Source organism: Tenrec ecaudatus, chromosome 2 (genome assembly GCF_050624435.1).
Source record: "Tenrec ecaudatus isolate mTenEca1 chromosome 2, mTenEca1.hap1, whole genome shotgun sequence".
Lineage (NCBI taxonomy): Eukaryota > Metazoa > Chordata > Mammalia > Afrosoricida > Tenrecidae > Tenrec > Tenrec ecaudatus.
In genome coordinates this window covers 289,924,673-289,937,880 of record NC_134531.1, presented here as the reverse complement: position 1 = coordinate 289,937,880, position 13,208 = coordinate 289,924,673, and the positions used below count along the sequence as shown (strand labels likewise).

The following is a 13,208-nucleotide window of genomic DNA, read 5'->3' as shown; positions in this document are numbered from 1 at the left end:
GTTCAGCATACACAGAAGCGACTCTCGGCGTCAGGGATTTTGGTTGTTGTTTATATTTTGTGTGGTTTCATCCATAAAATGAGGAATTGGTTGGGGCTCTTTAAGAGGCTCTTTAGTTCTGGAATTACACGATCACGAATTCAATCTGTATTCACGACACATTCATTCAGCCTTGAAATCCTTGCAATCTCTTCATTTAAAAAAAACATTTCTATTCACTGAAGTGATACGTAGTTAGTATAAAATTTACAAAATTCAGAAAATTAAAAGAGAAACATTAAAATCTTCTTTCGTTCCATCACCAGAGAAAGAACTCCTTTTTGGTCTGGGCTGCATCAACATAGAGGATAGTGGAATGCATCTTCTAATGCATCTTCTCGTTTATAATATCATTGCCTCCTCTTAACATGATATTGCGCTTCTGTGCAAGTAGTATTGTTCAAGAACATCAACTTCAGGGGCCACACCGTTATTAGAAAGTCTTTTTACCGCATGTTTAGGTCATGTCCGACCTTTGCTGCATGAAGCGGTCGCATAAATGGATGTATTCCCCAAGATGTCCCTAGGGACCTTCTGAAAAGTAGAACGACTTGGTCAGCTATGTCTACCCATGGCTCTTGGTATATATTACCAACCAGAAAACGTATGCCCACTTTTGTCTCCACATGACAGATGGGGTTACCTCCCAGTGGGGACCATAATGAGGTGACAAGCAACTCGTGTAGACTCAGAAACGAAGAGTTTTTATGGAGGAGCAAGAAGATACCCACAAAAGTGGTCGAGTAGCTTTTCTGAACCGAATGCCTATTACATACCGTGTATGTAGCGACCCCGAAGGCATCTCACGTCTTCCTCAGATTATGCCGAGAGAGGTGTTTTAGTTGGATCACCACTTTACAAATGAAAACAGCACCAAGAGCCGCAACAAACCAAGGAAACCACCGAGCTCAGCAATTAGGTGGGCGGCTTTGCTGTTATGTATGAAGGGGGGATGCAGGCAGAGAAGATTAGGGAGAAACGTGAAAGTTGAGCTCAAAATGTTCAGTAAGGCACAATAGGAAATAGGTCCCCTTTGAGATAAGGTTAAGGGAGTTTCAAAGTGCTGGGTACGAGGAGAGTGAAGAGATAAAAGACTCAAAGAAGCTGAAAGACTGCCTTCCACTTGCCAGCAAGCAGCAGAACTAGATGGGTCCAGGTCCTGGTGAGATGCCCCTAGGCGGCTGTCCTGTGACACCATAGAAGGGCTCGGTTAAAATGGGAGGAAAACGGACAATAAAAAGCTCCAGATTGACTGGAATGAGAGATTGGGGAAGCCCTGAGTGCATCACTCTTGGACACACTTGTAACCTAGAACTGAAACCATTCCGGGAGGTCTCTTTCAGCCAGGTATTAGACTGGCCTACGAAGTAAGCAATAACACCCGTGAGGAATAGGCTTTTAAGAGGAATCAACTATAGGAGACCAAACCAGCCACATTTCCCCCCTCCAAAACAAACAAACAAACAAACAAAGTTCTAGTAGGCAAGGAGGGGCCAGGAAACTAAGTTGGAAGGATGGTGGAAAGAAGGAGCGTGGCTGATAAAGGCAGAGATAGCAGCCAGTGTCACAGAACAATTGGTGTGTGGATTATTTAGTGGGAAACGACTTTGCTGCGTAAACCTTCACCTCAAACACAGATGTTTGATAAAAGGTAGAAAGAAAAGGGACTTGGTGCTTCCAAGAGATGTAAGAGAGGTGGAGGGACCAGCTGTGGGCACTTCCTGCCCCCTAGTGGCTAATTTAGGAATGTGTCCTTAAGACTAGAAACACACACACACACACACACACACACACACACACACACACACACACACACATATATACACACACACACACACACACACACACCCTTGGTCACATACTATGAAAATAGGCTTAAAGGAGGTAAGTTTATTAATCATGGAGAAAATTAACACCTTGAATGGGAAGAATACACAAGGAGAGTTGGATGTATCAATTAAGTATATATATATATATATAAGTATAATATATAATATATATAATATATAAGTATATATATATATATAAGTATAATATATAATATATATAATATATAAGTATATATATAAGTATATATATATAAGTATATTATATATATATATATATTCTTTATATTCCTAGGGACACATTCCGAAATTAGCCACAGGGGGCAGGAGGTGCCCACAGCTAGTCTCACCATCCCTGCCCTCCACATTCTTTCTTAACACCTTGTGTGTTTTTTTTACATTTGTGTTTCAGGTGAAAGTTTACACCACAAAATAGTTTCCCCTCGCATCATCTACACACCAGGCTCTCCTTTAGAGAAGGCAGAGTGAAACTAAGACAGCCACTTGAATGTAGGAAATCATGCCTGAGCTGGAGTCGGGGGTCGTGTGTGGAGTCTTTGCTCTTGTCATCTCTCGCGGTCAGCGTTTGCTCCCACACATGCACAGTACTGTGAGAGCCATGTCCTTGGGAAGAGGCCAAGCATCCCCTTTTTGTTTTTTTCCCTTCCTCTCCAGGTAAACTTTGTTTACACTACATCCGCTGTCTCCAAATTTTACAAGCAGTCTGTGGTTGCAGATGTCAGGTAATTTCTGTCCCTTGCTCTGGAAAGTCTTCGTCCCCTGCTGTCAGTTCCTCTGGCGGCCGTGGAAGGGTGGAGGTTCCACTATCCCCAAGGTACTTCTTCAGGGCAGTCCCAGTGTCATGCCCTAGAAACACAACTCTCGCCCCAAAGTTGTACCCGCCTGGCACCTGGAGGTTTGCTCCTCACCTACCCAAATCTCTGCTCTCTCTCCATCCTGGAGCTTGGTACCCATCTGAACGCTGTTGGGCAACATGGCCGTAACTGGCTGGCATGCTGGGCGGAGTTGCCAGGGGGGCAACTGAGAGATTGTGGGAAGAAAGGATCTCGGGGTCAATAATATTTTTAGGAAAAATTGTGCACTGTGTATTGTGTGCCACTTTTCCTCCTCCCACATATTTCTGGGGACCCTCGACCCACTTTGACATTGCAAAGCCTCCAGGGAATCTTGGCATCAAGTAACTTGCCTGCTTTCCTTAACCTTCCCTTTCCAGAATTAGTTTCTCCAGAACACCACCTATCTTTGGCTTTCATTACATGTCTCAGTATCGCTTGTGGTAGGGAACTCAAGTTCTGGAATCAGACTGAAAACCACCCGGGGCTTGAATCTTGGCTTGCTACTTGCTCTGCATGATTCAGAATTGCGTGGGGATCCAGTTTCCTCATCTGTCATATGGAGTCAGGATACCAGCATTCTCTCCCTGCAGGCGTTCCTGGGTGGTACAACTGCCAATCCACCTTGCCAAAGGGCGCTTTCTTCTTCTTCTTCTTCTTCTTCTTCTTCTTCTTCTTCTTCTTCTTCTTCTTCTTCTTCTTCTTCTTCTTCTTCTTCTTCTTCTCCTTCTCCTTCTCCTCCTTCTCCTCCTCCTCCTTCTTCTTTTTGGTGCCTTGTTACTGTACCAAGCAGGATGCCCTTTTCCAGGTTCTGGTCTCTCCTGACAACATGTCTCAATGGAAAAAAAAAAAAAAAGGCATTGACAACCCTGTGGAGGATACTGCTACTCAGACATATCCTGGGGTTGCCCCAAGTCAGAATTGACCCGGACACAACTGTTTGATTCTTCATAAGAGTAAATGGGATAAGAGAGATGCAGCACAGTGCCTGGATAGGCGAGATCTTGCCAAGAGTCGCTGTTGGTGTTTAGAACAATAGCACCAACTGATAGCCACAAACTAGCATATTCTTCCTACACATGCACCTATACAAGGACTTTCTACGGAAGGAAGCCGGCCCAATAGAAGGGTGAACTCAATGGCCTGACCCCTTGGATCGGGCAGTTGGCTCCCTGTGAAAGTCTACATCCTAAGCTCGCTCCTTACATCTTCCCGCTCTTTCCTTCTTACTGCAGTAGCAACAACAAGGGCGGCCTCCTGGTCCACTTTTGGATCGTGTTTGTCATGCCACGTGCCAAGGGCCACATCTTCTGTGAGGACTGTGTGGCCGCCATCCTGAAGGACTCCATCCAGACCAGCATCATCAACAGGACCTCTGTGGGGAGCTTGCAGGGGCTGGCTGTGGACCTGGACTCTGTGGTGCTCAATGGTGACGGTTGCCTCTTGTTCTCTTTAGTTACTTAGTATCTCCTCCTGCAGCATTCCTCTACTTGCTGTTACTGTCAGAAACAATGTAACGAAACATCTTCCTCCACAATCCCAGTTGAATCCTCACTCTAAAAAAAAAAAAAAAAACCTTCACTGTCATGGACTTGACTCTGACTCATAGTGACCTGTTAGGGCGGAGGAGAACGGCCCCTCTTAGTTTCCAAGGCTGTACATCTTTATGGGAGCAAAGGCTCATCTTTCTCCCTAGGAGCAGCTGGTGGGTTTGAACCAAGGACCTTGTGGTTAACAGCCCAATGTGTAACTCACTGAGCCACTAGAGCTCCTCTGTATTACATGCAGTGCTTGGATAGGAGCTATAACATATAACATGTTGAATTCATTAAAGTGTTCCTTTCCCTAAATTTCCCCGAGTTGCTTTGCCTCTTGACGAGGGTCCCAAGAACAGAGTTCTAGTCCCCTGGAGAAGGAGGGGCTCACTGAGGTGTAACTTATTTCTTCTCTCATTAAGACAGAACTGCAGTTTTACCATGTAGCGTTGCTTACTGCTCCCTAGCAGCCAACCCCTCCCCCTCCCGTCCAACAAACAGCTATCACAACCTTTCTCTTGATGTAACCTGAGGTTAATTACTGGATAGCCCCAAATTTATACAATTTTCTACCCTCTTTTTTTTTTAAAGAGGGTCACTATGAGTCAGATTTTGTTTCATATCCTCTTTTGACTTAAATCATATATGAGCTAATGCGATCATCACTCATTGCCATTGGCTTCAACTCGTCGTGGCCTGTGGGACAGAGAAATACTGCCGCTGTGGGTTTCTGGGACCCTAACTAGTTATGAGAGTAGAAAGCCTCATCTTTCTCCTGAGGAGCTGCTGGGTGGTTTCAAACTCTGACCTCCCAGTTAGCAGCTCATAACTCATGACACCGCCAGGGCTCCTCTGTCCTATCATAGTGCTCATGAAGGAAAAAATTCTAGTGGAAAATTGTGCACCCAATTTGCCATTTAAGATATAGGGCTAGTTATTGTCATATTCGGGAAAAAGAGGAGGCTTTCCACTCCTGTAAAGAGTTACAGCCCCAGAACTCCATGGGGGCGGGGTGGGGGAGGGGGGGTCTAGCTCATCCTGTCCTACAGGGTCACCATGAGTTGGAATCAACTCAATGGCAGTGAGTTTGCTGGGTTTTAAAATTATTATTATCATATTTGTTTATGTTTTTCTCCCCCTTTCAAAACCAAGAATGTAAAGTCCTATTGCTACAGATGATTTCAAGCATACACCAAAGTCAAGCAACCAATAAAATAAGTTCCTGGAGGCTCACTCATTACCTTTCATAACGATCCACTCATATTTGATCTGTCCTCCCTGGGACATTTGGAAGAAAGCCCCAGACATATCTGAGTGCGTCTAAAGGAGGACTGAACATAATCTCCACTATGTAAGATGCTAGTGACATGCAATGGTACCACTAACAGGCTTTCTCATGTGTTTTTCCCACCAGCCGGCCTTCGGTCAGATTACTCTTCAACCATCGGATCTGGTAATTGATCTCCCACTCTTCTCCCCTGCAAGGGCTTTTTAGCAGTCATTTTATTTTTTAGAACTGTGATGTTCTTCATTATGGTTCTTTCTGTTGTGAGGGACAGAAACAAAGTCGCATTGACCTAAGGACACATAAGAAGCTTGACTGGCTCGTGTGACCAGGACTTATCTGCATGAGTGTGGCTTCAGGCACAGCAGAGTCCAGCACCTAAAAATAGCACATCAGGGCACTGCATCTTCACTTCTCAGCCAAGGAATGGTTTCCTCTTTCCTTCTCTTCTCTGTGGCGGACTCCTTATCAAGAGCGTCCTTCTAATGTGGTGACCAGGCTGGTCACCAGCAGTCCCGAGAATATAATCTTATCAGTTTAGCAGTGGTATTGGTGGTGTGGTGCGTGTGTGTGTGTGGGGGGGGCGGGGGGATCAACAAGACAATACTCATATTTCCTGAGTCTCTGCAGAAGTCCCAGGGAGGACTCTCACGGTGCCCAGGTTGGTGCATGTCCACTCCTGAATCAATATCTGAGCTTTTAATGGGCAAATTGGAGCCATGTGTCCACCTCGGTGTCAGTCTGGATTGACTAGAGAAACAAATTCACAGACACGTACGTGTGTGTAAGAGAGAACTTTATATCAAAGAGCAATCGTACATTAAGAAAACATCCCAGCCCAGCCCAGATCAAGTCCATAGTCTGATATTACCCCATATGTCAGTACTAGTTCATAAAATCCTCTTCAGACTCATTGCAACACATGCAATGACACAGAATGCAAGAAGGTGGAAAGGCCAGTGGGTGGAAAGTCTTGTGGATCCATTGATGGTGGAAGCATCTCAGCACCAGCAGGGGTCTCCCTATGGCTCCTTCAGTTTCAGGGCTCTGGCTCCATCCGTGTAGCTCCATGTGGCTTGTCAACAGGAATATGTAGTAGAGAGAGTGGGTCTGGCCTCCGGTCAGCTTCTTATCTCTGTCATGCCTCCAAATGAGGTCATCAAACAGCAACTTGATTGTCAGGCTAAACTCCACCCCTTCACTCTTAATAGTTTCAAGTTGACACCAGATTATGTAACCACCACACCTCTGAGAGCAGAGGTGAATTTCACATCAACCACACTATCGACAGCAGAGTAGGGCAGGGAAGGAGTGTTTCCCTAAGTAAAACCGGGTGATTGTCATAGGAAAGGGTAGTGTGGAGTCTAGGTTAGCAAAGGTACAGACGTCTCCCAGATAACTTCTGTTCATTTCAATCAAGGTTCCTAGAGAATTCACTCTTACAAAAATTCTGTCCCAGCAGAGAAAGGCTGCTCTCGGGACTTGTATGCCGATCACCCGTCGGTCCGGTACCCTCTTGAGATTTCAGTAACCTCGGGCAGGCTGATGTGCCAGTTTAAGCTGGTGGCCACCATAGGCTACCTGATCCGCCTCTCCATTGAGTCCATCCAGATTGAAGCGGACAACTGTGTAACCGACTCTTTGACCCTTTACGACTCGCTCTTGCCGATCCGGAGCACAACCTTGTACAGGTATGATGTGTACCCTCTTCCTGGTGGGGGGAATGGTTTCTCCAGCCTCATTTCTGCAATATCTGGATCCCCTGAGACTTTCACTTTTCAACCATTGCTGTGCACAATCATGGGAGCCCTGGTGGTGCAGTGGTTATGTATTGAGTTGCTAACCTCAAGGACAGCAGTTCAAAACCAGCAGCCGCTCAGCATGAGAAAGATGAGGTTTTCTCCTCCTGTAAAAGGTTACAGAGTCCCAAACCCACAGGGGCAGTTCTACCTTGTGCTATCGTGTTGCTGTGCGTCACAATCAACTCAATGGCAGTGAGTTTGGTGTCTGGCTTGGCGCATCATCATTGCACCATCATAAGGTCAAAGACCGACCTTCGTCCTACTTAGTATGCCTTGTATTAGTCATCTAGGGTCCTTGTGAATCAGAATCAGCTCAATGCCAGTGGATTTGTAAGAGTCTAAAGTCTGTTTTAAATTTGTAGCCGACATGATTAGTGCAGCAAGAACCAATATTTCCGAATTGTAACCAGTTTCTGTTTGATTTTACCCTTTCTAATCACAATGATGTCAAGATCACAACAGAGGCTGAGGATAAACACATCCATTCCTCACTTAGCGACATGGGTAGGTTCCAAAGACCAGCCTATTGTGCCAAAGTTAGCTTTATGCAAAATGGAGGCTGTCTCCAGCAGATAACAAATGAGGATGACTACATCGTCCATAAGTTCCAAATGACATCACTATATCATTTCCAAACCAGTAAGAATTGTGACCAGCCAAGTTGACACATACCTCACACCAGCACAGCTAACAGTCACACCTCTGTGTTCACTGCTGACCACACTCCGTTAATGCACGGAATCATCAGATGCCATTTTGCTGTTGTTGTAAAGGTGACATGTCAGCCAACAAGTAGTCAACAAGGTATAGGCTATGATGATGACTACACAGCACTGATAAATGATGAAAACGTTTTCTTATTGGGCAGGTGGGACTCATATCTATTGTAGAAAGTGGAATCATTCAGAGAAAACATTTTTAAATTACTTTCCCACTGTCCAGAACCTTTTGTCATAAATATTCTCATTCATATATATTTGTAATCACACATACGATACACACATACGCATACATGAATACTTTCTATTTAATAAGCTGTGAGCCTTGTTTTATGTGTTCGGTAACCAAATAAATCACAGCGTTGATCAAGTCTTCATGATTGGTTCCTTTCTGTGCTAAAACTGTTCCATGTGCTATTGAATTATTTTAATCGTGTTTTATGCAGGCTCGTCTTTGTTTATTGATGCTTTGGTGATGGATGCACAAGGTAAACATTCAAATCATGAAGAGTCGGTTTGTCTCTGAATCTTAATTCCTCAACCACTGTAACCTTCCGGGCATACTTAATTATAATTGCTATCCCCCCACCCCCACCCCACTCCCGCAGTCCATGAAACCCATTGCTGTACAATTCTGTAGTCGTGGCCGAGTGGTTAAAGGCGATGGACTTGAAACCCATTGCTGTTGGGCCAGTCCCACATTAGCGACCCTGCCGAATGTGCACTACTGTTCCCAGTCTGTACTCTCCATGGAAGCAGACCGGCCCTCTTCTCTCCCAAGAGAGTCCTTAGTGGGCTTGAACCACCCACCGACCTTTTGGTGAGCAGTGGAGCATTTCGACAACTGTACCACCAGGGATCTGACAGCTGACAGGGATCTGACAGCAATGAGGAGTCGGGTATCATCACAGCATTTCATAGAATGGAAAACTGTGGTGCGAGTGGCCTTTGTTCATTGATTACCCAGGGCCTTTACGCAGTCTATGATGCAGCTGAGTTTTGAACCAGCTCTGCTAAGCCTGGCATCCCGAGCCGTAGTCACTAAGTACCCTACCTTTCTCCACTTTTGTTCTCAAGCAGGTCCAGTGATGGCCATCCAGGAACACCCTGGAGTGGTAATTACGGGGCGAAAACTCCTGGGCATTGATCAGTGCCCTCTGTTGAGCCCTGTGACCATCAATGAGTGTCAAATGGAGGCCTGCGCTTCCGATCACCTGCTATTGATGGATTGTTCTCCTGTTCTCTGGTTTCAGAATCTGTGAGCCCACCAGAACCTTAATGTCATTTGTTTCCACGAACAACCTCATGTTGGTGAGGCTTAGATCTCCATATATACGGAGGTTATCAGGAATCCGAGCATATTTTGAGGTCATTCCAGAACAAAGTAAGTGTTCCCCCCCATTTCAAAAAGCCACCCTCAGGGATATTTGTCATGCTGCTCTGGTTTTATCTTATATTAGTGATATTAGTCAGAGGCTCTGACTCAGGATCCACAGAAAGAATTTAAGGTAAACAACTGTTAATAGTACAACAAACAGATTTTTTGGGGGTGAAGTAGATCTCCAGGTCTTTCTTTCAAGGCACTTCTGGGTGTACCACCAACCTTTGTATTAATAGTCCAGCTTGTTAACTTTTTGTGCCACCCAAGGACTCTGCTGTCTTTAAAGGAGATGAAATAAAGTGAACGATGGAACGATGCCCATCGGGTTCTTGTCTGTTACAGGAGGGAAATGTTGGTGCACGGTAAAGACTGGCTGGCTTGAGAAGCACAGGGCTAGGAAAAGGACAGGAAGTGGGTGTCCCTTCTTTACCGCCTTCCTGGCCCCTTTAGTACCCTCTCTTGGCAGATTCCAACAGGAAGCCAGGTGGTCAACTGAGAGGTGGTTTGCGGTATCACAGAAGAGTAGAGAATGTTGGGGCTTGGAGCTCACTAAACACATGGCACGCTAGACTTCCTATCTTCCATGAATGCACGTTTAGAGTGAAGTATGGGAAGTCTACCCTAGAGAGGTCTTGGTGAAACTAACACTAGTCTTCAGTCCTGTGCTTGTCAAAAGTTTTCCGGGATATAGTTACAAGGAGAGAATAAGCAAATTCCAGAGGATTAAAGGTCCCCTCCCCGGCCCTAAGTCAGATAGAGAACCAGGGTCACCTTTCCTGATAGTTTTCTCTTTTTGCCTTACCCTGATGCAATCAGGACAGCACAACACACAATGAAACAGAATGCTTCGTGGGAGGCCATTTTTGGGGTACATTTTGCTGCCTGGCGATTGATCAGATTTTATAGGCCATGTCTTAAGAATTGCTTAATGAATCCCCTCAAAGCCAGAGAAGCCCGAATGGGAGAGGGAGTGCGGAGGAAGGAGAATTTGGCTTCAGTCGATGGTGAGAGTTGTAGGCTCTTCTACCTTTGGGGAAGTGGCTTATTTTCATAGCTTTCCCCTTCACATGATGAGAAAACCAAATGTATAATTATTTCACAAAAACTGAACTAGATCCAGAGATGTAGCAAAATCGCAAATCATCTTTAAATCAAAGCATAAAAATATGACGATCTCAGACATAATGTAGTAGACTTCTGTATTCAGACAACAAGTATTTCTTTAGCAGAAATGATCTTAGGTGCTGGGGAACCAGGAGCAGCAGTTGGGGAAACAAAACCGATATTCTTCTCAAAGAATTCACAGCCTAATAGGATTATGACACTACCAGTAAGATTAGGGCTTCTTAAACTTATTCATGACCTCTCTTCACCTGAGAACTTTGCAACACAGCCAATGTTGCCAGTAACACTCCAGATTCATCACCAGTGTGTTTTTGAGCGGATTGTTGGTTGTTGCATATTTCAGAAACATTTTACTGCTGTCAACTTTTTCACGATCCCACATTCAGTTTCATGAGCTCTATGGGGTGGTAACCCATGGTTTAAGAAGCTTTTACTGTAAAGGGTAGGCTATTTCTCTTTCCCTTTTCCTTTTTAATAGAAGAGCATGCTACACATACCGGCACAGTCTTTTAACAACAACTATACACTTATTTGAACAAATAAATACAATTAAAAATTTTAAAAATAAAGGAATAACTTCCTCTTCATATATATTGCTAAGATATCTCATTTGCAAACAGATCTAGAATTTGAGAACAAGTCTTTCAGCCATATATCTGTAGGGTGCTTGTCTTAATTATCTAGGGCAGTGTGTTAGTCTGGGTAGACTAGAGAAACAAATTAATAAATACTATTGTGTATAAGAAAGAACTTTATATACAAGAGTAAGTGAATATTGAGAAAACATCTCAGCCAAGTCTAGATAAGTTCTATATTAGCCCATATATTTGATACCAATCTATAAAGTCCTCTTCAGACTGATGAAACACATGTAATCTTGCTGAATGCAGGAAGATCACAGGCCAGTGGATGGGAAGTCTTGTGGATCCAGTGGCAGTTAAGTATCTAAGTGCTGGCAGGGATCTCCACATGGCTCCTCCAGCATAGAACACTAGTGTAGTTCATGTGTTTTGTCAGTTGAATGTGCAATGTTTCCCATGGAGTGCTCAGAGAGAGAGAGAGAGAGAGAGAGAGAGAGAGAGAGAGAGAGAGAGAGAGAGAGAGAGAGACAGACGGAGAAAGCCAGGTCCACACAGAGGCCTCATTGGCTATGACCCAATTGACAGGCTAGATTCCACCCCTTCATTCTTAACCTTCTCAAATTGACAAACAATTATATAATTACCACAGGCAGTTGTGAAAAAATATATATACAAGTGAGTGACTTTAAAGAACAAGCATTTCTTGTCTCACAGTTTTAGAGGGTAGAAGTCTAAACCAGGGCATTGGCTGCAGTAGAAGGTCCTTCCTTGTCTGTAGTCTCTTCCATTTCTTGACGCTCCTTACATGACCTCATTCACCTAACAAAACCAAACACTGTCTCTGAACAGGATCCTGCTTCCAGGTACAAGGGATAAGACTTTAACCAATGCTGATGGACACAGGCAATCGTATTTTTTTCTTTCAAAGAAATTCGTTCAAAGTTTAAAATATAGATAAACTTTTCTTCCAGGAAGTGTTCTGTTTGTAGGTGAAGATGTTGTTGTAGTAGATTTGCTATGATCTCACAACTTTGAATAACTTTATGCTAACGGATGCTTTTTTTCAGAATGTGGAAACACAGTGTTGGTCAAAGAACTCAATGGCTTTGAAGGGGAAATCTCAAGTCCATATTATCCCAGTTATTACCCACCGAAGTGCAAGTGTACCTGGAAATTTCAGGTAGCTGAGTCTAATCTGTCCATCCAAAAATATTATATTATTTTCACTAGCAATATATGCTTTTAATTTAACCATACTCACTTCTAAATTATAGAACATATTAGTTAATTTTACATCATTTAAACCTTACAGAAGCATATTACCCAGATCATTGAAGTTCCATGCAATTTCCACCCTCTTCCCAATTTAAGGACTCTTAGAAACACTGGAGTTTGTTTTTCTAATATATTATTTTATTTGGTATGAAAAATACAAAGTCACTGTTTGGGAGATAAAATAACTGATTGCTTCATTATGAAAGAGCACAGTTGCAAATTTTTATTATTGCCTCATTATAATAGGAACAATAGATGGCTAATAAAATGAATTCTTGTTGCTTGGTGACACTGAGTTGATTCTAACTCACAAGGCCCCACTGTGATGGAGTAGAACTGCCCTAAAGGGTTGACGGGAAAGTTTACATAGTAAATTGGGTTCCCGTTTAACAGTTGGTGCAGAGATTGTTCTGAGACATTGGTTACCATGGTCACAATGTATCGGCATGCCCGTTATTTCCATTCTGTTTGTTCTGTTTCTATTTATTTAGCATCCTTTCTGCTCCTTGCCTTCTCTGCTTTTGAGCATGACCATTCCATCTTGAACCATTGATTGTTTAAGGGAGCATGCTACTCACCTAGTGAAAACCAAACCCACTGCCATCAAGTGGATTCTGGCCCACAGAAACCCTATGTGAGGTTCCTGAGACTGGCCATCTTTAGAGGAACATACAGTCTTACCCTCCTTCACAAAGAGGATGGTAGGTTTCAACCACTGACACTGGTGAGTCGTCCGATGCCTAACCCCCAGGGTTCTCACGGGTGATATTTATAAGCAGATTCAAG

At 43.8% G+C, this 13,208-nt stretch overlaps 1 protein-coding gene across 2 annotated transcripts in view; it reads left to right on the top strand.

The window, feature by feature from the left end:
- Positions 1-13,208, top strand: part of TMPRSS7 (transmembrane serine protease 7) — a 61,656-nt gene that overhangs the window by 8,500 nt on the left and 39,948 nt on the right. The window contains exons 4-9 of one of the 2 annotated variants that reach the window (XM_075543465.1): positions 2,541-2,608; positions 3,955-4,148; positions 5,669-5,707; positions 7,002-7,230; positions 9,314-9,444; positions 12,215-12,327. In XM_075543465.1, the coding sequence (XP_075399580.1) occupies positions 2,541-2,608; positions 3,955-4,148; positions 5,669-5,707; positions 7,002-7,230; positions 9,314-9,444; positions 12,215-12,327 (774 nt within the window). The remainder of the gene's footprint in view (positions 1-2,540; positions 2,609-3,954; positions 4,149-5,668; positions 5,708-7,001; positions 7,231-9,313; positions 9,445-12,214; positions 12,328-13,208) is intronic. The other variant, XM_075543466.1, reaches the window with a different exon arrangement.